General features: G+C 43.3%; 2 protein-coding genes and 1 long non-coding RNA gene across 54 annotated transcripts; 1 reads left to right on the top strand and 2 right to left on the bottom strand.

The window, feature by feature from the left end:
* Window positions 1-117: 117 nt before the first annotated feature.
* On the top strand, window positions 118-7547 carry dnajb1b (DnaJ heat shock protein family (Hsp40) member B1b). 3 transcript variants are annotated; one of them, XR_008145559.1, is made up of 5 exons: window positions 118-729; window positions 4069-4403; window positions 4531-4800; window positions 5055-6851; window positions 6934-7547. XR_008145559.1 is itself a non-coding variant. In XM_052528249.1 (4 exons), exons 1-4 carry the CDS (start codon window positions 510-512, stop codon window positions 5289-5291), a joined length of 1062 nt encoding a protein of 353 aa, XP_052384209.1. In that variant the 5' UTR covers window positions 118-509; the 3' UTR covers window positions 5292-7547. The 3 variants fall into 3 exon arrangements, 1 of the variants encoding a protein (XP_052384209.1); XR_008145558.1 differs by having other exon boundaries at window positions 6893-7547; XM_052528249.1 differs by having other exon boundaries at window positions 5055-7547.
* Window positions 5386-6927, bottom strand: LOC127932484 (uncharacterized). Of its 50 annotated transcripts, none has more exons than XM_052528317.1 (7): window positions 6778-6927; window positions 6454-6669; window positions 6238-6399; window positions 6022-6183; window positions 5860-5967; window positions 5644-5805; window positions 5472-5589 (listed from the first exon to the last, which is right to left on the bottom strand). In XM_052528317.1, exons 1-7 carry the CDS (start codon window positions 6787-6789, stop codon window positions 5509-5511), a joined length of 903 nt encoding a protein of 300 aa, XP_052384277.1. In that variant the 5' UTR covers window positions 6790-6927; the 3' UTR covers window positions 5472-5508. The 50 variants fall into 50 exon arrangements, with proteins under 50 accessions (XP_052384288.1, XP_052384322.1, XP_052384314.1 ...); XM_052528329.1 differs by having other exon boundaries at window positions 5474-5589; window positions 5644-5751; XM_052528316.1 differs by having other exon boundaries at window positions 5501-5643; window positions 5698-5805.
* Window positions 7470-8470, bottom strand: LOC127932502 (uncharacterized). Its single transcript, XR_008145666.1, has 2 exons — window positions 7821-8470; window positions 7470-7757 (listed from the first exon to the last, which is right to left on the bottom strand). It is a non-coding gene; the product is annotated as an uncharacterized LOC127932502 (long non-coding RNA).
* Window positions 8471-25506: the final 17036 nt, after the last annotated feature.

Below are 25506 nucleotides of genomic sequence, written 5' to 3'. Positions count from 1 at the left end.
GTCTATATACGATGTGAGCAAAAACAAGGCCATGGTGGCAAAGTAAATACAATATAGCAAGTAAAACACTGGAATGGTAGATTTGCAGTGGAAGAATGTGCAAAGTAGAAATAAAAAATAATGGGTTGAGTTTCGGCTCGACTACAGAGGCGTGTCCTGTCGAACTGTCGAACTCAGTGACGCTCTGTTCGGCGTGATCGGTCCCAGGAACTTTCGTCCGACAGGAGTTGAACTGCGTTCAGACTCTTCCTGATGCTGCTAGAACATTCTCGAACTTTCTGCGCGGGTATAAACTAGAATGGGTCCCAAGCGGAGCTGACAGAACGGTAGCGTTCTTCAACAGTAAGTGTACAGTTCAGGTTAGGCTTCAACCTGCAACCGGACCAGCGCATTTAAAGAGAACTACCCGTCTACCTTGTGCGAATTTGATTGGCAGTCAGCACCGGCTCAAGCAAGGGAACTTTAAACTATTTCTCGCAGCTATTCGGAATTAACACACCGACAGCTACATGGTCAAAATGGGTAAAGACTACTATAATGTTCTGGGCATACAGAAAGGGGCGACGGAGGACGAGATCAAGAAGGCTTATCGCAAGCAGGCTCTGCGTTACCACCCGGATAAAAACAAGTCTCCCAAAGCCGAGGACAAGTTTAAAGAAATAGCTGAAGCTTATGACGTTCTGAGCGACCCAAAGAAAAAGGACATTTACGACCGATTCGGCGAAGAAGGTACGTATTCTATTGACCAGACACAACATGTTATTGTTAATAGTGATGAATAAATACACGTTGTTTTCCGAAGTACTTTAGTTAGGTAGGCCTATCGGAAACGATTTCAAAGCTGCGATTATAAAGATGTAAAGCTGAATCATTGTCGCTGGATATATGGATGAGTTTTACGGCTAAAAGGCATTTCAAGATCTGTCTCAAGAACCTGCCTCTTTTCCTCTGATAATCTACTATTCTTCAGTAGTGCTGAAATCGTTGTATTTCTAGTGTTCTAACGCTTTGGGCCACAGAAGTTCCCAAAACAAACGCTATATGCTTCTAACAAACCAAGCAATAGCTCATAAGCCTTCCCTTCTCGGCTTGTGTGAGCAACAGTTTATAAGCCTACATTTCTTAGCCTTGTGAGCTATATTTTATAACGAGCAAGAGCAAGACCAAGCAGGTTTATCGCATCTATCAGTTTTCCTCCATTCTCCAGATTGAGCTGCAAGGGATTCGCGAGTTCCAACAAGAATCCCTTGCAGCACAGTCATAAGAATGGAGAAGGGGAAAACAAACTGATAGATACAATAACACTGTAATAATAACACTGCTCGCCAAGAGTGGAGCGGCGAGGGAGAGGTGCGCGCCCACTACTGGAAGGTTCGGGCGCTGACGTCACAGCGGGGCGGAGACTTTGACTTTGCCAGTTTGGCGCTAGCCTGTCAGCAAGTTTCTCAAACGACAGTGTGGCTGTGTACTCCTTAGTATGTGAAATGGCTAGCTAGTTAGCGGTGGTGCGCGCTAATAGCGTTGCGATCGGTGACGTCACTTGCTCTGAGACCTTGAAGTAGTGGTTCCTTGCTCTGCGCGGCTTTTGTGGAGCGATGGGTAACGATGCTTTGTGGTGACTGTTGTTGATGTGTGCAGAGGGTCCCTGGTTCGAGCCCGGTAGGGGCGAGGGGATGGACTAAAATTATACTGTTACACCCGGTTACAACGGTGCTGCTGTGTTCTTATCAGTGGTCTTCAAAGACCAGTCTAGATAACTCAAGGGTCAAGCTGCATCATTCCGTGAATAGCAACAGACACTGTAGACCACAGGAGGTTGGTGGCACCTTAATTGGGGAGGATGGGCTCATGGTTATGACTGGAGCAGGATGGTATCAAATACATCAGACACATTGTTTCCAGGTGTCTGATGCTCTGTTCTGGCCATTATTATGAGGCAGCCTCCCTTCTATCTCTACACAGAGTGTTCCTCCCTTCTATCTCTACACACAGTGTTCCTCCCTTCTATCTCTACACATAGTGTTCCTCCCTTCTATCTCTACACACAGTGTTCCTCCCTTCTATCTCTACACACAGTGTTCCTCCCTTCTATCTCTACACACAGTGTTCCTCCCTTCTATCTCTACACACAGTGTTCCTCCCTTCTATCTCTACACACAGTGTTCCTCCCTTCTATCTCTACACACAGTGTTCCTCCCTTCTATCTCTACACACAGTGTTCCTCCCTTCTATCTCTACACACACAGTGTTCCTCCCTTCTATCTCTACACACAGTGTTCCTCCCTTCTATCTCTACACACACAGTGTTCCTCCCTTCTATCTCTACACACACAGTGTTCCTCCCTTCTATCTCTACACACACAGTGTTCCTCCCTTCTATCTCTACACACACAGTGTTCCTCCCTTCTATCTCTACACACACAGTGTTCCTCCCTTCTATCTCTACACACAGTGTTCCTCCCTTCTATCTCTACACACAGTGTTCCTCCCTTCTATCTCTACACACAGTGTTCCTCCCTTCTATCTCTACACACAGTGTTCCTCCCTTCTATCTCTACACACAGTGTTCCTCCCTTCTATCTCTACACACAGTGTTCCTCCCTTCTATCTCTACACACAGTGTTCCTCCCTTCTATCTCTACACACAGTGTTCCTCCCTTCTATCTCTACACACAGTGTTCCTCCCTTCTATCTCTACACACACAGTGTTCCTCCCTTCTATCTCTACACACACAGTGTTCCTCCCTTCTATCTCTACACACACAGTGTTCCTCCCTTCTATCTCTACACACACAGTGTTCCTCCCTTCTATCTCTACACACACAGTGTTCCTCCCTTCTATCTCTACACACAGTGTTCCTCCCTTCTATCTCTACACACAGTGTTCCTCCCTTCTATCTCTACACACACAGTGTTCCTCCCTTCTATCTCTACACACACAGTGTTCCTCCCTTCTATCTCTACACACACAGTGTTCCTCCCTTCTATCTCTACACACACAGTGTTCCTCCCTTCTATCTCTACACACACAGTGTTCCTCCCTTCTATCTCTACACACACAGTGTTCCTCCCTTCTATCTCTACACACACAGTGTTCCTCCCTTCTATCTCTACACACAGTGTTCCTCCCTTCTTTCTCTACACACAGTGCGTTCCTCCTTTCTATCTCTACACACAGTGCGTTCCTCCCTTCTATCTCTACACACAGAGCGTTCCTCCCATCTATCTCTACACACAGAGCGTTCCTCCCATCTAGCCCTACACACAGAGCGTTCCTCCCATCTAGCCCTACACACAGAGCGTTCCTCCCATCTAGCCCTACACACAGAGCGTTCCTCCCATCTAGCCCTACACACAGAGCGTTCCTCCCATCTAGCCCTACACACAGAGCGTTCCTCCCATCAAGCCCTACACACAGAGCGTTCCTCCCATCAAGCCCTACACACAGAGCGTTCCTCCCATCTAGCCCTACACACAGAGCGTTCCTCCCATCAAGCCCTACACACAGAGCGTTCCTCCCATCTAGCCCTACACACAGAGCGTTCCTCCCATCAAGCCCTACACACAGAGCGTTCCTCCCATCAAGCCCTACACACAGAGCGTTCCTCCCATCTAGCCCTACACACAGAGCGTTCCTCCCATCAAGCCCTACACACAGAGCGTTCCTCCCATCAAGCCCTACACACAGAGCGTTCCTCCCATCAAGCCCTACACACAGAGCGTTCCTCCCATCAAGCCCTACACACAGAGCGTTCCTCCCATCAAGCCCTACACACAGAGCGTTCCTCCCATCAAGCCCTACACACAGAGCGTTCCTCCCATCAAGCCCTACACACAGAGCGTTCCTCCCATCAAGCCCTACACACAGAGCGTTCCTCCCATCAAGCCCTCCACACGGACTCATTGTTTCCACAGCCATGGGTGCCACTGCACATAGGAAATGTTTACACAACATATATTGAAAGAAGTCTGGACCAGAGCCACAAATGTTTAACTCTCCCTCTCTTTCTCCCCTCCTGCTCCCCCCCTCCCTTCCTGCCTCCCTCGCTCCCTCCCTCTCCTCTCCAGGGTTGAAAGGAGGAGGCCCCCCAGGAGGAGGGGGTGTTCCCGGGGGCCCTAGTTTCAGCTACTCCTTCCAAGGCGACCCCCACGCCATCTTCGCCGAGTTCTTCGGGGGCCGGAGCCCCTTCGACCAGTTCTTCACCCGAAACGGCGGGGGCCCAGACGGGGACAACATGGACACTGATGATCCCTTCGCCCGTTTTGGGATGGGGGGCGGTGGCATGGGGGGGTTCCCCCGTTCCTTCAGCACAGGGATGGGGGGAGGGGGGATGGGGGGGCAGATGGTTGAGAAGCACCAGGACCCACCCGTGCTCCACGACCTCAGGGTGACCTTAGAGGAGGTTGGTTGGTTGACTTATGTTATTTGACCATTCAAGGTATCCATATACACACAGCACATCATACAATTTAAAAAGTTGTGTAGGATAACACCATAAAGCCTCGTTTCCATCGTGGTCTTTTGTAAAGGTGCTCTCAGGCTGCACTAAGAGAATGAAGATATCCCACAAGCGGCTGAACGCAGACAGACGGACCCTCCGGATGGAGGACAAGATCCTGGAGGTGGAGATAAAGAAGGGATGGAAGGAGGGGACGAAGGTCACCTTCCCTAAAGAGGGGGACGAGACGCCGACTAACATCCCGGCAGACGTGGTGTTCGTGGTCAAGGATAAGCCACACCCGGTGTTCCGGCGAGACGGCTCTGACATCGTTTACCCCGCCAAGGTCTCCCTCAGAGAGGTAAGGCAGAGTCATCTGAACTTTAACTAAACTAAATATACTTTGTTTTTACACAATCCTCTCCAAGTGCTCGCTAAACAAATTGATAGCATTTAGAATGACTTCTTGAACCTACAGACAACTGTTTGTATGTAGACTAGAGTGATGAAGTGTAACATCTCTCTCCCCCTCTTCTCTCTCTCTCACCCTCTTCTCTCTCTCTCCGCCTCTTCGCTCGCTCTCTCTCTCTCTCTCTCCCCCCCTCCCCTCTTCAGGCGCTGTGCGGCTGCACGGTCATCGCCCCCACGTTGGACGGCAGGACAGTAACCGTGACAACAGGGGACGTGGTGCGTCCGGGGATGAAACGACGCATCACAGGGGAGGGGCTTCCTCTGCCCAAGCGGCCCGATCGCCGCGGTGACCTGCTGGTGGAGTACGAGGTGGCGTTTCCGGAGAGACTGAGTCAGAGTGCCAAGGAGACCATCGCACAGGTGCTTCCACCCTCGTCCTGATGGCTATAAACTATGAACGTCTTCAGGACAAAACGGACGGAGCAGACGAACAGTGAAAGGCAACATGTGGCTGTCCTCCCTATCGACCAAAGAACGTTTATCACCGCCATTTTCTGTTCCTTTCCAGACGATTCTGTGTTGAATCGCCATCGTTCGTCGACACCCATCAGGTGACCTACTGCGCACGGCCAACTCTCCTTACGGTGTCTCTTGACCTTTAGTTGAGGAAACTGTCACTCTGGGCCTTGTGAGTCCACTTCAGAACCACTAGTGAACTGAGGAAACTGTCACTCTGGGCCTCGTGAGTCCACTTCAGAACCACTAGTGAACTGAGGAAACTGTCACTCTGGACCTTGTGAGTCCACTTCAGAACCACTAGTGAACTGAGGAAACTGTCACTCTGGACCTCGTGAGTCCACTTCAGAACCACTAGTGAACTGAGGAAACTGTCACTCTGGACCTTGTGAGTCCACTTCAGAACCACTAGTGAACTGAGGAAACTGTCACTCTGGACCTTGTGAGTCCACTTCAGAACCACTAGTGAACTGAGGAAACTGTCACTCTGGACCTTGTGAGTCCACTTCAGAACCACTAGTGAACTGAGGAAACTGTCACTCTGGGCCTCGTGAGTCCACTTCAGAACCACTAGTGAACTGAGGAAACTGTCACTCTGGACCTTGTGAGTCCACTTCAGAACCACTAGTGAACTGAGGAAACTGTCACTCTGGACCTCGTGAGTCCACTTCAGAACCACTAGTGAACTGAGGAAACTGTTACTCTGGGCCTCGTGAGTCCACTTCAGAACCACTAGTGAACTGAGGAAACTGTCACTCTGGACCTCGTGAGTCCACTTCAGAACCACTAGTGAACTGAGGAAACTGTCACTCTGGGCCTTGTGAGTCCACTTCAGAACCACTAGTGAACTGAGGAAACTGTCACTCTGGACCTCGTGAGTCCACTTCAGAACCACTAGTGAACTGAGGAAACTGTTACTCTGGGCCTCGTGAGTCCACTTCAGAACCACTAGTGAACTGAGGAAACTGTCACTCTGGACCTCGTGAGTCCACTTCAGAACCACTAGTGAACTGAGGAAACTGTCACTCTGGGCCTTGTGAGTCCACTTCAGAACCACTAGTGAACTGAGGAAACTGTCACTCTGGACCTCGTGAGTCCACTTCAGAACCACTAGTGAACTGAGGAAACTGTTACTCTGGGCCTCGTGAGTCCACTTCAGAACCACTAGTGAACTGAGGAAACTGTCACTCTGGACCTCGTGAGTCCACTTCAGAACCACTAGTGAACTGAGGAAACTGTCACTCTGGGCCTCGTGAGTCCACTTCAGAACCACTAGTGAACTGAGGAAACTGTCACTCTGGACCTCGTGAGTCCACTTCAGAACCACTAGTGAACTGAGGAAACTGTCACTCTGGACCTCGTGAGTCCACTTCAGAACCACTAGTGAACTGAGGAAACTGTCACTCTGGACCTCTGCTGCCATGTATCTATTCTAGGGGTTTAGGTATCATGGGTTGTTTTCATGTATCTATTCTAGGGGTTTAGGTATCATGGGTTGTTTTCATGTGTCTATTCTAGGGGTTTAGGTATCATGGGTTGTTTTCATGTATCTATTCTAGGGGTTTAGGTATCATGGGTTGTTTTCATGTATCTATTCTAGGGGTTTAGGTATCATGGGTTGTTTTCATGTATCTATTCTAGGGGTTTAGGTATCATGGGTTGTTTTCATGTATCTATTCTAGGGGTTTAGGTATCATGGGTTGTTTTCATGTATCTATTCTAGGGGTTTAGGTATCATGGGTTGTTTTCATGTATCTATTCTAGGGGTTTAGGTATCATGGGTTGTTTTCATGTATCTATTCTAGGGGTTTAGGTATCATGGGTTGTTTTCATGTATCTATTCTAGGGGTTTAGGTATCATGGGTTGTTTTCATGTATCTATTCTAGGGGTTTAGGTATCATGGGTTGTTTTCATGTATCTATTCTAGGGGTTTAGGTATCATGGGTTGTTTTCATGTATCTATTCTAGGATCTGGGCTATGTATGGTGTAACTGTTGGGTACTATCATGAGATAGGATGTTAGCACAGTAACCATGGGAGATATAGGCTTTCATGTTCAACCCATAGCATTCCTCTTTACTCAGTATTATACCCAACATGTATCGTTGCCACCTGTTGTTGATGCAGTAAGTGAGAACTGTTCAGGAACTCATATAAAGCTGTTTAATTGAGCAAAAGAATATCAACTTTGGCTTTGTAATTATTTATGCATTTACAGTTTTTTTTCGATTGCTAAACGACAGTGGGCACAACTGGAGTCACATGTGCAAAACTCTAACTACAGTCTGCACTACCAACAGTCACCTGAGCTAAACAGTTCACATCACCTGCAAAACTCTAACTACAGTCTGCACTACCAACAGTCACCTGAGCTAAACAGTTCACATCACCTGCAAAACTCTAACTACAGTCTGCACTACCAACAGTCACCTGAGCTAAACAGTTAACATCACCTGCAAAACTCATTCCAAGCAACACAACTCAAAACATGCTCAGTGCAGCCAAACACTATGCACAACCCTCACTGAGATAACACACACTGTCACTCAGAACACACTGAGAGTAAAAACACTAGCGTCAAACACCAATACAGAAAATACTAACTTTTCATCTTTATAGTTTGAACAATTTCAGTGACTTCATACAAAGTAATATTTCCTTCAAAGAAAAGAGTGACATTCTTTCACATGATTTATGACATTTTTTAGAACAATTCTTTAAGGTAAATGAAAATTAGCAGTTTGCTTCAATAGTCTGTAGTAATTTACGGAATTACAGTAATGAGACAAAAAAAGGTAGAAACTAAAAGTACATACTGTAATTCAAACAAATAATTGAGGGGCTAATCCTGCCTCTCTCTAGCATCAGGCCACAGGTTTTCTTCAACATCACATCTAATGTTTTCTCTTGCCATGCACCTGGGGAAGAACCTTCTGGAGTGCCTTATCCATCCCTGGGAGTCCTCTGGACTCGTGTCCTCACATCCGGCACGCATGGCTTCCAAAAGACACATTTGGTCATGTGGGTGGAGACCAAACACTTTCCACCTCCAGGCAGAGAGAAACTCCTCTATTGGGTTGAGGAAGGGTGAATATGCAGTCAGAAAAACTCCTCTATTGGGTTGAGGAAGGGAGGAAGGGTGAATATGCTCCTCTAGTTGAGGAAGGGTGAATATGCAGAAAAACTCCTCTATTGGGTTGAGGAAGGGTGAATATGCAGTCAGAAAACTCCTCTATTGGGTTGAGGAAGGGTGAATATGCAGTCAGAAAAACTCCTCTATTGGGTTGAGGAAGGGTGAATATGCAGTCAGAAAAACTCCTCTATTGGGTTGAGGAAGGGTGAATATGCAGTCAGAAAAACTCCTCTATGGGTTGAGGAAGGGTGAATATGCAGTCAGAAAAACTCCTCTATTGGGTTGAGGAAGGGTGAATATGCAGTCAGAAAACTCCTCTATTGGGTTGAGGAAGGGTGAATATGCAGTCAGAAAAACTCCTCTATTGGGTTGAGGAAGGGTGAATATGCAGTCAGAAAAACTCCTCTATTGGGTTGAGGAAGGGTGAATATGCAGGCAGAAAAACTCCTCTATTGGGTTGAGGAAGGGTGAATATGCAGTCAGAAAAACTCCTCTATTGGGTTGAGGAAGGGTGAATATGCAGTCAGAAAAACTCCTCTATTGGGTTGAGGAAGGGTGAATATGCAGTCAGAAAAACTCCTCTATTGGGTTGAGGAAGGGTGAATATGCAGTCAGAAAAACTCCTCTATTGGGTTGAGGAAGGGTGAATATGCTCCTCTATTGGGTTGAGGAAGGGTGAATATGCAGTCAGAAAAACTCCTCTATTGGGTTGAGGAAGGGTGAATATGCAGGCAGAAAAACTCCTCTATTGGGTTGAGGAAGGGTGAATATGCAGTCAGAAAAACTCCTATTGGGTTGAGGAAGGGTGAATATGCAGGCAGAAAAACTCCTCTATTGGGTTGAGGAAGGGTGAATATGCAGGCAGAAAAACTCCTCTATTGGGTTGAGGAAGGGTGAATATGCAGGCAGAAAAACTCCTCTATTGGGTTGAGGAAGGGTGAATATGCAGGCAGAAAAACTCCTCTATTGGGTTGAGGAAGGGTGAATATGCAGTCAGAAAAACTCCTCTATTGGGTTGAGGAAGGGTGAATATGCAGGCAGAGAAACTCCTCTATTGGGTTGAGGAAGGGTGAATATGCAGGCAGAAAAACTCCTCTATTGGGTTGAGGAAGGGTGAATATGCAGTCAGAAAAACTCCTCTATTGGGTTGAGGAAGGGTGAATATGCAGTCAGAAAAACTCCTCTATTGGGTTGAGGAAGGGTGAATATGCAGTCAGAAAAACTCCTCTATTGGATTGAGGAAGGGTGAATATGCAGTCAGAAAAACTCCTCTATTGGATTGAGGAAGGGTGAATATGCAGGCAGAAAAACTCCTCTATTGGATTGAGGAAGGGTGAATATGCAGGCAGAGAAACTCCTCTATTGGATTGAGGAAGGGTGAATATGCAGTCAGAAAAACTCCTCTATTGGATTGAGGAAGGGTGAATATGCAGTCAGAAAAACTCCTCTATTGGGTTGAGGAAGGGTGAATATGCAGTCAGAAAAACTCCTCTATTGGGTTGAGGAAGGGTGAATATGCAGTCAGAAAAACTCCTCTATTGGGTTGAGGAAGGGTGAATATGCAGTCAGAAAAACTCCTCTATTGGGTTGAGGAAGGGTGAATATGCAGTCAGAAAAACTCCTCTATTGGGTTGAGGAAGGGTGAATATGCAGTCAGAAAAACTCCTCTATTGGGTTGAGGAAGGGTGAATATGCAGTCAGAAAAACTCCTCTATTGGGTTGAGGAAGGGTGAATATGCAGGCAGAAAAACTCCTCTATTGGGTTGAGGAAGGGTGAATATGCAGTCAGAAAAACTCCTCTATTGGGTTGAGGAAGGGTGAATATGCAGTCAGAAAAACTCCTCTATTGGGTTGAGGAAGGGTGAATATGCAGTCAGAAAAACTCCTCTATTGGGTTGAGGAAGGGTGAATATGCAGTCAGAAAAACTCCTCTATTGGGTTGAATAAGGGTGAATATGCAGGCAGAAAAACTCCTCTATTGGGTTGAGGAAGGGTGAATATGCAGTCAGAAAAACTCCTATTGGGTTGAGGAAGGGTGAATATGCAGGCAGAAAAACTCCTCTATTGGGTTGAGGAAGGGTGAATATGCAGTCAGAAAAACTCCTATTGGGTTGAGGAAGGGTGAATATGCAGGCATCCTCTATTGGGTTGAGGAAGGGTGAATATGCAGAGAAAAACTCCTCTATTGGGTTGAGGAAGGGTGAATATGCAGGCAGAAAAACTCCTCTATTGGGTTGAGGAAGGGTGAATATGCAGTCAGAAAAACTCCTCTATTGGGTTGAGGAAGGGTGAATATGCAGGCAGAAAAACTCCTCTATTGGGTTGAGGAAGGGTGAATATGCAGTCAGAGAAACTCCTCTATTGGGTTGAGGAAGGGTGAATATGCAGTCAGAGAAACTCCTCTATTGGGTTGAGGAAGGGTGAATATGCAGGCAGAAAAACTCCTCTATTGGGTTGAGGAAGGGTGAATATGCAGGCAGAAAAACTCCTCTATTGGGTTGAGGAAGGGTGAATATGCAGTCAGAGAAACTCCTCTATTGGGTTGAGGAAGGGTGAATATGCAGGCAGAGAAACTCCTCTATTGGGTTGAGGAAGGGTGAATATGCAGTCAGAAAAACTCCTCTATTGGGTTGAGGAAGGGTGAATATGCAGTCAGAAAACTCCTCTATTGGGTTGAGGAAGGGTGAATATGCAGGAAAAACTCCTCTATTGGGTTGAGGAAGGGTGAATATGCAGTCAGAGAAACTCCTCTATTGGGTTGAGGAAGGGTGAATATGCAGGCAGAAAAACTCCTCTTGGGTTGAGGAAGGGTGAATATGCAGTCAGAAAAACTCCTCTATTGGGTTGAGGAAGGGTGAATATGCAGTCAGAAAAACTCCTCTATTGGGTTGAGGAAGGGTGAATATGCAGTCAGAAAAACTCCTCTATTGGGTTGAGGAAGGGTGAATATGCAGTCAGAAAAACTCCTCTATTGGGTTGAGGAAGGGTGAATATGCAGTCAGAAAAACTCCTCTATTGGATTGAGGAAGGGTGAATATGCAGTCAGAAAAACTCCTCTATTGGATTGAGGAAGGGTGAATATGCAGGCAGGTACAAAACCATACATAAATCTGTGATGTGCTGCAGACCAATCTGTGACAGCTGCAGAGTGGTGAAAAGCAACATTATCGCAAACTATGACAAAAACTTGTGGGTTTCTTACTGGCTCCTCCTGTTCTGCTGGCACTAGCTGAGCATAGAGCTGTTCTAGGAAAGCCTTTCTGTGTTGTATGGGCCAATGAGTGGTGTGTTGAGAAGCAAACCATCATTGGCCATTGCAGCACACATGGTGATATTTCCCCCCCTTTGGCCTGGAACCTCCACAGTGGCCCTTTGACCTATAACATTCCTTCCTCTGCGCCGTGTTTTGGCAAGGTTAAATCCAGCTTCATCGATAAATACAAATGAATGTGGTCTTTCCAGTGCTTCCACCTCCATTACTCTCTGAAAAACAGTAAGTGCACAGTTTTACTGTAGAAATGCTAGTGTTGTTTTTTTTTACTGTAAATATTTTGTATAGCTGTGTACGTAACCTCAGACGTCTTACCTGGACATATTGGTATCTTTGCTCTTTTACCCGTTCACTGTTTCTCTCGAACGGTACAGTGTATAACTGTTTCATTGTAACTTGGTGTTTCTTTAGGACTCGAGCAATAGCTGTTGTGCTGACAGAATTAACATTTTCAAATATATCATTATCAGCCAGCACTCTATCTTGAATCTCCCGCAGTTTTATTGCATTGTTGACAACAACCATGTCAACAATAGCATTTTCCTGCGCATCTGAAAATATGTTTCCTCTTCCCCCTGTTGGGGGCAGCCTTTGGGTCCTGTTGTAAAAATATATTTTACAGTCAAACTTACTGTAATATATATCTGTGTAGATATTCTATAATTGCAATACAAAATAGATTCCTGTAATGTTTTCATTTACTGTAAGGATGTAACTCTCACCTGTTTGCATGATGGAAAATTTGCATTACAGATGCCACTGTGGATCTTTGCAGATTGGGTTGCACCCTCAACCCTGCCTCTCTCAATGAGACCATGGTTCACGACATGGTCTATAAGTGTAGCCCTTATTTCATCTGAAATAACAGCTCTTTGTCTTCTTTGTCTTCCTCCACGCATCCACCCTCTCCCTGCCACCCTTCTCCCTCCACGAACCCATCTCCCTTGTTCCATTTCCAAAATGAGTCTTTCTGAGCTCTACCTATATATACTGTAATATATGTGTGTGTTCACTAACAAGTCTAAAACAAGACACCTGCTTAGCCTTTCAGCTGAAATTGCAATCAGCAGTGTTTGAAAGGCACAAGGCTGAAATCTATTCCGTTTTGAATGTGTGGTTCACAGTTTTGACAGCAGTGTGTTAGCATTTGAACAAAGTGCTGTAAATCCACAGTGTTGTGCAGGTTGTGGTTAAAGTCATGGGATAAGTGTGTAGAGTTTTGAAAACTGTGTTCAAGCAATGAAAAACAAACTAGAGTTTGGTCCACATGAACTGCTGCTGTGCAGACTGTAGTTAGAGTTCTGCACATGTGCCTCCAGTTGTGTCCACTGTCGTTTAGCAATCTGAAAACAACTGTAAATGGAAGATCCCTCACCTCCATATAGGGACCATTATTTCTCCTTCACAACAGGAACTACTTTCATGTTTAAATCATGTAGTTTTATATTCAAGGAATACTTTTAAGAAAAACGTTGACCCTGGACAGAATCTTCTAAAACTACAACCAGACGTAGTTTTCTATACATTTGTCATGAATGTATTATATTTGTGAACAGTGTTCTATAAACAGAATGTATTATATTTGTGAACAGTGTTCTATAAACAGAATGTATTATATTTGTGAACAGTGTTCTATAAACAGAATGTATTATATTTGTGAACAGTGTTCTATAAACAGAATGTATTATATTTGTGAACAGTGTTCTATACACAGAATGTATTATATTTGTGAACAGTGTTCTATAAACAGAATGTATTATATTTGTGAACAGTGTTCTATACACAGAATGTATTATATTTGTGAACAGTGTTCTATACACAGAATGTATTATATTTGTGAACAGTGTTCTATAAACAGAATGTATTATATTTGTGAACAGTGTTCTATAAACAGAATGTATTATATTTGTGAACAGTGTTCTATAAACAGAATGTATTATATTTGTGAACAGTGTTCTATAAACAGAATGTATTATATTTGTGAACAGTGTTCTATAAACAGAATGTATTATATTTGTGAACAGTGTTCTATAAACAGAATGTATTATATTTGTGAACAGTGTTCTATAAACAGAATGTATTATATTTCTGAACAGTGTTCTATAAACAGAATGTATTATATTTGTGAACAGTGTTCTATAAACAGAATGTATTATATTTGTGAACAGTGTTCTATAAACAGAATGTATTATATTTCTGAACAGTGTTCTATAAACAGAATGTATTATATTTGTGAACAGTGTTCTATAAACAGAATGTATTATATTTGTGAACAGTGTTCTATACACAGAATGCATTATATTTGTGAACAGTGTTCTATAAACAGAATGTATTATATTTGTGAACAGTGTTCTATACACAGAATGTATTATATTTGTGAACAGTGTTCTATAAACAGAATGTATTATATTTGTGAACAGTGTTCTATAAACAGAATGTATTATATTTGTGAACAGTGTTCTATAAACAGAATGTATTATATTTCTGAACAGTGTTCTATAAACAGAATGTATTATATTTGTGAACAGTGTTCTATAAACAGAATGTATTATATTTGTGAACAGTGTTCTATACACAGAATGCATTATATTTGTGAACAGTGTTCTATAAACAGAATGTATTATATTTGTGAACAGTGTTCTATACACAGAATGTATTATATTTGTGAACAGTGTTCTATACACAGAATGTATTATATTTGTGAACAGTGTTCTATACACAGAATGTATTATATTTGTGAACAGTGTTCTATACACAGAATGTATTATATTTGTGAACAGTGTTCTATACACAGAATGTATTATATTTGTGAACAGTGTTCTATAAACAGAATGTATTATATTTGTGAACAGTGTTCTATAAACAGAATGTATTATATTTGTGAACAGTGTTCTATACACAGAATGTATTATATTTGTGAACAGTGTTCTATAAACAGAATGTATTATATTTGTGAACAGTGTTCTATACACAGAATGTATTATATTTGTGAACAGTGTTCTATACACAGAATGTATTATATTTGTGAACAGTGTTCTATAAACAGAATGTATTATATTTGTGAACAGTGTTCTATAAACAGAATGTATTATATTTGTGAACAGTGTTCTATAAACAGAATGTATTATATTTGTGAACAGTGTTCTATACACAGAATGTATTATATTTGTGAACAGTGTTCTATAAACAGAATGTATTATATTTGTGAACAGTGTTCTATAAACAGAATGTATTATATTTGTGAACAGTGTTCTATACACAGAATGTATTATATTTGTGAACAGTGTTCTATACACAGAATGTATTATATTTGTGAACAGTGTTCTATACACAGAATGTATTATATTTGTGAACAGTGTTCTATAAACAGAATGTATTATATTTGTGAACAGTGTTCTATACACAGAATGTATTATATTTGTGAACAGTGTTCTATAAACAGAATGTATTTTCTACATGTATAACTTTCCTAGGTAAATAAAGTATGTTTCCTTCTAGATAAACGGATCCCTGTTTGTCTCTGTAGATGTAATGAAGGTGTTATGACAGTGTGATCTGGTATGAAGACGTCTCCTGGCTGGAGACGCGCTGGGGCCTCTTCGCTGCCTGTGTCTATGTGTTGCAGCCTGTGTCTGTGTGTTGCAGCCTGTGTCTATGTGTTGCAGCCTGTGTCTATGTGTTGCAGCCTGTATCTGTGTGTTGCAGCCTGTGTCTGTGTGTTGCAGCCTGTGTCTATGTGTTGCAGCCTGTGTCTATGTGTTGCGGCCTGTGTCTATGTGTTGCAGCCTGTGTCTATGTGTTGCAGCCTGTGTCTGTGTGTTGCAGCCAGTGTCTATGTGTTGCAGCCTGTGTCTATGTGTTGCAGCCTGTATCTGTGTGTTGCAGCCTGTGTCTGTGTGTTGCAGCCTGTGTCTATGTGTTGCAGCCTGTGTGTTGCAGCCTGTGTCTATGTGTTGCAGCCTGTGTGTTGCAGCCTGTGTCTATGTGTTGCAGCCTGTGTCTGTGTGTTGCAGCCTGTGTCTGTGTGTTGCAGCCTGTGTCTATGTGTTGCAGCCTGTGTCTGTGTGTTGCAGCCTGTGTCTGTGTGTTGCAGCCTGTGTCTATGTGTTGCAGCCTGTGTCTGTGTTGCAGCCTGTGTCTATGTGTTGCAGCCTGTGTCTATGTGTTGCAGCCTGTGTCTATGTGTTGCAGCCTGTATCTGTGTGTTGCAGCCTGTGTCTGTGTGTTGCAGCCTGTGTCTGTGTGTTGCAGCCTGTGTCTGTGTGTTGCAGCCTGTGTCTATGTGTTGCAGCCTGTGTCTGTGTTGCAGCCTGTGTCTATGTGTTGCAGCCTGTGTCTATGTGTTGCAGCCTGTGTCTGTGTTGCAGCCTGTGTCTATGTGTTGCAGCCTGTGTCTATGTGTTGCAGCCTGTGTCTATGTGTTGCAGCCTGTGTCTATGTGTTGCAGCCTGTGTCTGTGTGTTGCAGCCTGTGTCTGTGTGTTGCAGCCTGTGTCTGTGTGTTGCAGCCTGTGTCTATGTGTTGCAGCCTGTGTCTATGGGTTGCAGCCTGTGTCTGTGTTGCAGCCTGTGTCTATGTGTTGCAGCCTGTGTCTGTGTTGCAGCCTGTGTCTGTGTTGCAGCCTGTGTCTGTGTTGCAGCCTGTGTCTATGTGTTGCAGCCTGTGTCTATGTGTTGCAGCCTGTGTCTATGTGTTGCAGCCTGTGTCTGTGTTGCAGCCTGTGTCTGTGTGTTGCAGCCTGTGTCTGTGTGTTGCAGCCTGTGTCTGTGTGTTGCAGCCTGTGTCTATGTGTTGCAGCCTGTGTCTATGGGTTGCAGCCTGTGTCTGTGTTGCAGCCTGTGTCTATGTGTTGCAGCCTGTGTCTGTGTTGCAGCCTGTGTCTGTGTTGCAGCCTGTGTCTGTGTTGCAGCCTGTGTCTATGTGTTGCAGCCTGTGTCTATGTGTTGCAGCCTGTGTCTATGTGTTGCAGCCTGTGTCTGTGTTGCAGCCTGTGTCTATGTGTTGCAGCCTGTGTCTATGTGTTGCAGCCTGTGTCTATGTGTTGCAGCCTGTGTCTATGTGTTGCGGCCTGTGTCTATGTGTTGCGGCCTGTGTCTATGTGTTGCAGCCTGTGTCTATGTGTTGCAGCCTGTGTCTGTGTGTTGCAGCCTGTGTCTGTGTGTTGCAGCCTGTGTCTATGTGTTGCAGCCTGTGTCTGTGTTGCAGCCTGTGTCTGTGTTGCAGCCTGTGTCTATGTGTTGCAGCCTGTGTCTGTGTGTTGCAGCCTGTGTCTATGTGTTGCAGCCTGTGTCTGTGTTGCAGCCTGTGTCTGTGTTGCAGCCTGTGTCTATGTGTTGCAGCCTGTGTCTGTGTTGCAGCCTGTGTCTATGTGTTGCAGCCTGTGTCTATGTGTTGCAGCCTGTGTCTATGTGTTGCAGCCTGTGTCTATGTGTTGCAGCCTGTGTCTATGTGTTGCAGCCTGTGTCTGTGTGTTGCAGCCTGTGTCTGTGTGTTGCAGCCTGTGTCTGTGTGTTGCAGCCTGTGTCTATGTGTTGCAGCCTGTGTCTGTGTGTTGCAGCCTGTGTCTATGTGTTGCAGCCTGTGTCTGTGTTGCAGCCTGTGTCTATGTGTTGCAGCCTGTGTCTGTGTGTTGCAGCCTGTGTCTGTGTTGCAGCCTGTGTCTGTGTTGCAGCCTATGTCTATGTGTTGCAGCCTGTGTCTATGTGTTGCAGCCTGTGTCTATGTGTTGCAGCCTGTGTCTATGTGTTGCAGCCTGTGTCTATGTGTTGCAGCCTGTGTCTATGTGTTGCAGCCTGTGTCTATGTGTTGCAGCCTGTGTCTATGTGTTGCGGCCTGTGTCTATGTGTTGCAGCCTGTGTCTATGTGTTGCAGCCTGTGTCTGTGTGTTGCAGCCTGTGTCTGTGTGTTGCAGCCTGTGTCTATGTGTTGCAGCCTGTGTCTGTGTTGCAGCCTGTGTCTGTGTTGCAGCCTGTGTCTATGTGTTGCAGCCGGTGTCTGTGTGTTGCAGCCGGTTTACAGTTTGTGTACTTCGGAGTTTACAGTAGGTGTACTTTAGAGTTTACAGTAGGTGTACTTTAGAGTTTACAGTATGTGTACTAGAGTTTACAGTTGGTGTACTTTAGAGTTTACAGTTGGTGTACTTTAGAGTTTACAGTATGTGTACTAGAGTTTACAGTAGGTGTACTTTAGAGTTTACAGTTGGTGTACTTTAGAGTTTACAGTTGGTGTACTTTAGAGGTTACAGTTGGTGTATTTTAGAGTTTACAGTTGGTGTACTTTGGGGTTTACAGTAGGTGTACTTTAGAGTTTACAGTTGGTGTACTTTGGGGTTTACAGTCGGTGTACTTTAGAGTTTACAGTTTGTGTACTTTGGGGTTTACAGTAGGTGTACTTTAGAGTTTACAGTTGTTGTACTTTGGGGTTTACAGTAGGTGTACTTTAGAGTTTACAGTTGGTGTACTTTAGAGGTTACAGTTAGTGTATTTTAGAGTTTACAGTTGGTGTACTTTAGAGTTTACAGTTGGTGTACTTTGGGGTTTACAGTAGGTGTACTTTGGAGTTTACAGTTGGTGTACTTTAGAGGTTACAGTTGGTGTATTTTAGAGTTTACAGTTGGTGTACTTTAGAGTTTACAGTTTGTGTACTTTGGGGTTTACAGTAGGTGTACTTTAGAGTTTACAGTTGGTGTACTTTGGGGTTTACAGTAGGTGTACTTTAGAGTTTACAGTTGGTGTACTTTAGAGGTTACAGTTGGTGTATTCTAGAGTTTACAGTTAGTGTACTTTGGGGTTTACAGTAGGTGTATTTTTGTAGTTAAATTGATCTGATTATTTGTAGTATTGCAGGAAGTGTGCTATGGTGTGAGTCTTGGAGTTCGTCTTGGGAGTAGATTCCATGGGAGTCAGAACATGATCCTCCATGTTGTCACCTGCTGCATCCTCTCAGATGAGTTCTGTTTTCAGCCAGTCAGACTGGACTAATCAATCACTAATCAATCACTAACCAAACACCAGGGGTGGAAAGAGTATTGAAAAATTACTGATGTAAAAAGACGCTGTCATCCCCCTCATATTCTACAGACGCTGGCAAAGCAGCAAAGCTCTAGGTGAGATGCCTTCAATATCTCACACACACACACACACACACACACACACACACACACACACACACACACACACACACACACACACACACACACACACACACACACACACACACACACACACACACACACACACACACACACACACACTCACAGAGTTATAATATACAGTCTATTGTGTGTTTCACAGGGTCAATCTCTAGCAGGCCTATAACCTCGTCCCCCAGGATCAATAGAGAGACGACTGGTGGTGGAGATTATAGTAGATTTATTCCTCAGTACTGATAAAATTCTGTAGGGGGCGCTGTGGAGGTCGTTCTGTTGGTTTACTGAGATCTCAGTAGCTTGTCTGTTGAGTGATGACGTCATTCATTAAGGGGGAGTTGGGTTGAAGAGGAGGGATGTTTCTTCTGTTCAGAAACTCATCTGTAGAGTTGATCATTTACAAAGACTGTATTTGGACCAATTAAATGTCATAAAATATATTGATGGATACTTTATATTGTCATCATCTCAACAATGTGTTCCTTCTCTGCTGAAATAAACATGGTAACTTTAGAACAGAGAAGTTGACAGTTTTAACACTTAGTCACCACAGATAGCTGAGTTCTCTGGTGGTTTAGAAGTCTAACCTCCAGCCGGTTTGAACCAGTTTCACTCTGCAGCACATAAAGACCTGCAGACACTGAGGTCACTACATGGAAATCAACAGGATGTGTAGGCGAATGCCCACCCCTCTTCACAACAATCATTACTACCTCCATCATATCTCTGACATTGAGAGAAAGAGAGAGAGAGAGATAGAGAGAGAGAGAGAGAGAGAGAGAGAGACAGAGAGAGAGACAGAGAGAGAGAGAGAGAGAGAGAGAGAGAGAGAGAGAGAGAGAGAGAGAGAGAGAGAGAGAGAGAGAGAGAGAGAGAGAGAGAGAGAGAGAGAGAAGAAGAGAGAGAGAGAGAGAGAGAGAGAGAGAGAGAGAGAGAGAGAGAGAGAGAGAGAGAAGAAGAGAGAGTGAGAGAAAAGAAGAGAGAGAGAGAAGAAGAGAGAGGGAGAGAAAGGAAGAGAGAGAGAAGAAGAGAGAGAGGAGTCGGGGAAGAAAGAGCATTTCAGAAACACCCTGCTGTCAAATAGATGCATAGCTGACAGACAAGCTGTTGTGGACATGAACTAGCTGGTAGTATAGTAAAGTAACTTTAACAGTAAAGTAACTGTGGTAGTAAAGTAACTTCAACAGTAAAGTAACTGTGGTAGTAAAGTAACTTTAACAGTATAGTAACTGTGGTAGTAAAGTAACTTTAACAGTATAGTAACTGTGGTAGTAAAGTAACTTTAACAGTATAGTAACTGTGGTAGTAAAGTAACTTTAACAGTATAGTAATTGAGGAGTAACTGTCCAGAATGAAGATAATCCATGTTATCTCTTGCTGTCTCCTCTCAGGTGAGTTCTGTCTGTCTGTTTGTATGTCTGTATCAGTTTCTATACTACAGTCTGGATCATATAGTGCATAAGGATACTAAGGTAATACTCATACCAACCTCACTAACCATACTATTTGTGATGTAAATTGAGTATGTACTATGCTTATTGGTCATAGTATTGTAGCGACCCGCACAGACAGCTGTGTGTTATGTGTTAGGCTAGGAGGTGGTTGTGTTGTACTGACCAGTACCCGGTGTTCGCGGGGTCCGACCTGTCAATCAACCTGCTATCTGCCAATCACGGGAATGCCTGGAATGTTCTGATGCCGGGCATCCTGGTGGTTGGCGGAGTGGCGTGGAGGGGGGTTGGGCAGGGGGGTGGAGCATTGGAAGTTAAGACCAGGTTCAGCCTTTGTTCTCTCTCTCTTACGTCTGGGCTTCACAAGAGAAGGTCACGATTGGCTTGTGGGTTATCTGTCATCTATTTGGCGTGTGCTACGGCCCAAACAGTAGCCTGTGTAAAGTTGGTTTAATAAACCGTCAATTCGCAAACTCAAGCCTCTGTCTGGACAATTGTTCATTTATGATCTAGTCAGGTCATTACAGTATGAATATAGGTAGTATGCCAAAAGTTCCCGTATGTCGTGCTACATTCACCAAAATACGAAGTATATACGCAATGGACACTATTTCTGTACTTTTTGGGCCCATAATACAATTCTTCAGGAAATGGGCGTGGCTTCACCACCCTTTCGGATATGAAGAAAATGGCGGAAAGTATGCAGCCCAAGTGTGACGAGAGTGGATACAAATGAATTCCTTTAACTAAAATGACAAATGTTAAGAAATGTAATAAAGTAACAACTTTTCAAATAAGTTACATGTTATTTTGGCTGATAATTTGTTAGCTACGCTATCCTTACGAACCTCATAGCATATCATTACAGCAGTATGTACCGGTATGTTAGCTAGCTACCTAATGTTAGTTGGCTACTAATACATTTAACTTGCCAGGCAGTATATTAACTATATGCTATCTAACTAACTAGCCAGCGTTTATTGACTTGATTATTCAAGGCATTCTTAGCTTAGCTAAGTGCTATATAGTCATTGTGCATTCTCAATGTACATTGTTAATTTGGTGCGTTCCTAAATATCTACTCTGATTTCAGAGCAGTCTCGTCTGAGTGCCAGAGCGCAGAATAACTGGTGAATTTACAAACACTCAACATGGCAGGTGTCAGTAAACGTTGGGGAAAAAAAGTGCAATTAAAGTAGCACAGTTACAGTCACCAACGAAAATATGAAAACAGCCTAACGAGCTCTGCTAGGGCGAGTAATACGGTCAGAGTGATGTGTGGAAGTAGCTAGCCAATGTTAGCCTGTTAGCTTGGGTGCTTGACTGCAGTTGTGAAGTCAGAACGCTCGCATCAACCCTAATCCTCGACCAGTGTCCAGTGTGCCCGCTAAACGCTCTGAATTTACAAACAGTCAATCTGACAACGCTCTGAATTTACAAACAGTCAATCTGCTAAACGCTCTGAATTTACAAACAGTCAATCTGACAACGCTCTGAATTTACAAACAGTCAATCTGACAACGCTCTGAATTTACAAACAGTCAATCTGACAACGCTCTGAATTTACAAACAGTCAATCTGACAACGCTCTGAATTTACAAACAGTCAATCTGACAACGCTCTGAATTTACAAACAGTCAATCTGACAACGCTCTGAATTTACAAACAGTCAATCTGACAACGCTCTGAATTTACAAACAGTAAATCTGCCAACGCTCTGAATTTACAAACGCCCAGAGCGAACTCCAGATTGAATTTACGAACACACCCTTCGTAAAATGTCTAGCTAGTAATTAGTTATGCTAACAAGCTGGCAAGAGGTTGCATAGCAAACAGTATCAACTTCCGGAAGACAGGCATTGCCCGCTCACCTGAAAGGATTCCGTTAGTTTACAGTATACTAAAATGAACTAATAGTATATAGTATGTAGCATATACTCATTAAGTATGTAGTATACAGTATGCATATTCGAACACAGTTTAGCTAATCCCATGTGAATTAATTATAATGCCAATACTAGCCACACTGGTTAGCTAGCTTGAAGGAAATATTTCGTTTTGTGTGCATTGTGTCTGTGCACGTAGCTATATTGCCTTCAGAAAGCAGGCATACCCCTTGACTTTATCCACATTTTGTTGTGTTACAGACTGAAATCAAAATGGCTTGAATGAAAAAAAGCTCACCCATCTACATAACATGTTACATGTCCTCTTAACAACAAAGTGAAGACATGTTTTTAGATTTTTTTTGTCACTTCTATCGAAAATCAAATATAGAAATATCTAATTTAAAAGGTATTCACACTCCTGGGTAACTACATGTTATAATTATTTGCACATTATAATTGGAAATATTCTTCAAGTTCTGACAAGTTGGTCATTGATCATTGCTAGCAGTCATTCTCAAGTCTTGCCATATATTTTCAAGCTGATTCAACCCTTGTGTTGTCTTAACCTCATTGAAACTACCCCTAAACCTTAACCTCATTGAAACTATCCCTAAACCTTAACTTAATTGAAACTACCCCTAACCCTTTAACCTCATTGAAACTACCCCTAAACCTTAACCTCATTGAAACTACCCCTAAACCTTAACTTCATTGAAACTATCCCTAAACCTTAACTTAATTGAAACTATCCCTAAACCTTAACTTAATTGAAACTACCCCTAACCCTTTAACCTCATTGAAACTACCCCTAACCCTTTAACCTCATTGAAACTACCCCTAACCCTTAACCTCATTGAAACTATCCCTAAACCTTAACCTCATTGAAACTACCCCTAAACCTTAACTTCATTGAAACTATCCCTAAACCTTAACTTAATTGAAACTATCCCTAAACCTTAACTTAATTGAAACTACCCCTAACCCTTTAACCTCATTGAAACTACCCCTAACCCTTAACCTCATTGAAACTACCCCTAAACCTTAACTTCATTGAAACTACCCCTAAACCTTAACTTCATTGAAACTATCCCTAAACCTTAACTTAATTGAAACTACCCCTAACCGTTAACCTCATTGAAACTATCCCTAAACCTTAACTTCATTGAAACTACCCCTAAACCTTAACTTCATTGAAACTACCCCTAACCCTTAACCTCATTGAAACTACCCCTAAACCTTAACTTCATTGAAACTACCCCTAAACCTTAACTTCATTGAAACTATCCCTAAACCTTAACTTCATTGAAACTACCCCTAACCCTTAACCTCATTGAAACTACCCCTAACCGTTAACCTCATTGAAACTACCCCTAACCCTTTAACCTCATTGAAACTACCCCTAACCCTTAACCTCATTGAAACTACCCCTAACCCTTAACCTCATTGAAACTACCCCTAACCCTTAACCTCATTGAAACTACCCCTAACCCTTTAACCTCATTGAAACTACCCCTAACCCTTAACTTCATTGAAACTATCCCTAACCCTTAACCTCATTGAAACTACCCCTAACCCTTTAACCTCATTGAAACTACCCCTAACCCTTTAACCTCATTGAAACTACCCCTAACCCTTAACCTCATTGAAACTACCCCTAACCCTTAACCTCATTGAAACTACCCCTAACCCTTAACTTCATTGAAACTACCCCTAACCCTTAACCTCATTGAAACTATCCCTAACCCTTAACCTCATTGAAACTACCCCTAACCCTTTAACCTCATTGAAACTACCCCTAACCCTTAACCTCATTGAAACTACCCCTAACCCTTAACTTCATTGAAACTATCCCTAACCCTTTAACCTCATTGAAACTACCCCTAACCCTTAACTTCATTGAAACTATCCCTAACCCTTAACCTCATTGAAACTATCCCTAACCCTTAACTTCATTGAAACTATCCCTAACCCTTTAACCTCATTGAAACTACCCCTAACCCTTTAACCTCATTGAAACTACCCCTAACCCTTTAACCTCATTGAAACTACCCCTAAACCTTAACTTAATTGAAACTACCCCTAACCCTTTAACCTCATTGAAACTATCCCTAAACCTTAACTTAATTGAAACTACCCCTAACCGTTAACCTCATTGAAACTATCCCTAAACCTTAACTTCATTGAAACTACCCCTAACCGTTAACCTCATTGAAACTACCCCTAAACCTTAACTTCATTGAAACTACCCCTAAACCTTAACTTCATTGAAACTACCCCTAACCCTTAACCTCATTGAAACTACCCCTAAACCTTAACTTCATTGAAACTACCCCTAAACCTTAACTTCATTGAAACTATCCCTAAACCTTAACTTCATTGAAACTACCCCTAACCCTTAACCTCATTGGAACTACCCCTAACCGTTAACCTCATTGAAACTACCCCTAACCCTTTAACCTCATTGAAACTACCCCTAACCCTTAACCTCATTGAAACTACCCCTAACCCTTAACCTCATTGAAACTACCCCTAACCCTTAACCTCATTGAAACTACCCCTAACCCTTTAACCTCATTGAAACTACCCCTAACCCTTAACTTCATTGAAACTATCCCTAACCCTTAACCTCATTGAAACTACCCCTAACCCTTTAACCTCATTGAAACTACCCCTAACCCTTTAACCTCATTGAAACTACCCCTAACCCTTAACCTCATTGAAACTACCCCTAACCCTTAACCTCATTGAAACTACCCCTAACCCTTAACTTCATTGAAACTACCCCTAACCCTTAACCTCATTGAAACTATCCCTAACCCTTAACCTCATTGAAACTACCCCTAACCCTTTAACCTCATTGAAACTACCCCTAACCCTTAACCTCATTGAAACTACCCCTAACCCTTAACTTCATTGAAACTATCCCTAACCCTTTAACCTCATTGAAACTACCCCTAACCCTTAACCTCATTGAAACTACCCCTAACCCTTAACTTCATTGAAACTAGCCCTAACCCTTAACCTCACTGAAATGAACCCTTAACCTAATTTAAACTATCCATAACCATAACCCTAAACCTCACTGAAACGATACCTAATCCTTAACCGCATGGCCTTGGGAAGATGTTTTGGGTTGGGGTTGCTGGTTAACCTTTTTGTGAGATCATACAGGAGCATTAAAGGCCTAGTTCACTATTAAAAATATATTAATCAGGGGTGCTGCATCACCCTCAGCACCCCTACCTCCC

The sequence above is a fragment of the Oncorhynchus keta genome, chromosome 10, assembly GCF_023373465.1.
Source record: "Oncorhynchus keta strain PuntledgeMale-10-30-2019 chromosome 10, Oket_V2, whole genome shotgun sequence".
Classification (NCBI taxonomy): Eukaryota; Metazoa; Chordata; class Actinopteri; order Salmoniformes; family Salmonidae; genus Oncorhynchus; species Oncorhynchus keta.
This window is presented reverse-complemented; position numbering and strand designations above follow the sequence as displayed.

Bases quoted from the DNA above. Each gene is read 5' to 3' on its own strand.
- dnajb1b (XM_052528249.1), top strand. From the start codon at position 510: ATGGTCAAAATGGGTAAAGACTACTATAATGTTCTGGGCATACAGAAA. The intron at 4,404-4,530 runs GTTGGTTGGTTG...TCTTTTGTAAAG, and splicing joins TCAGGGTGACCTTAGAGGAG to GTGCTCTCAGGCTGCACTAA. The intron at 4,801-5,054 runs GTAAGGCAGAGT...TCCCCTCTTCAG, and splicing joins CCAAGGTCTCCCTCAGAGAG to GCGCTGTGCGGCTGCACGGT.
- LOC127932484 (XM_052528312.1), bottom strand. The intron at 6,184-6,237 runs GTCCAGAGTGAC...TGGACTCACAAG, and splicing joins TTCTGAAGTGGACTCACGAG to GCCCAGAGTGACAGTTTCCT. The intron at 5,644-5,697 runs GTCCAGAGTGAC...TGGACTCACAAG, and splicing joins TTCTGAAGTGGACTCACGAG to GTCCAGAGTGACAGTTTCCT.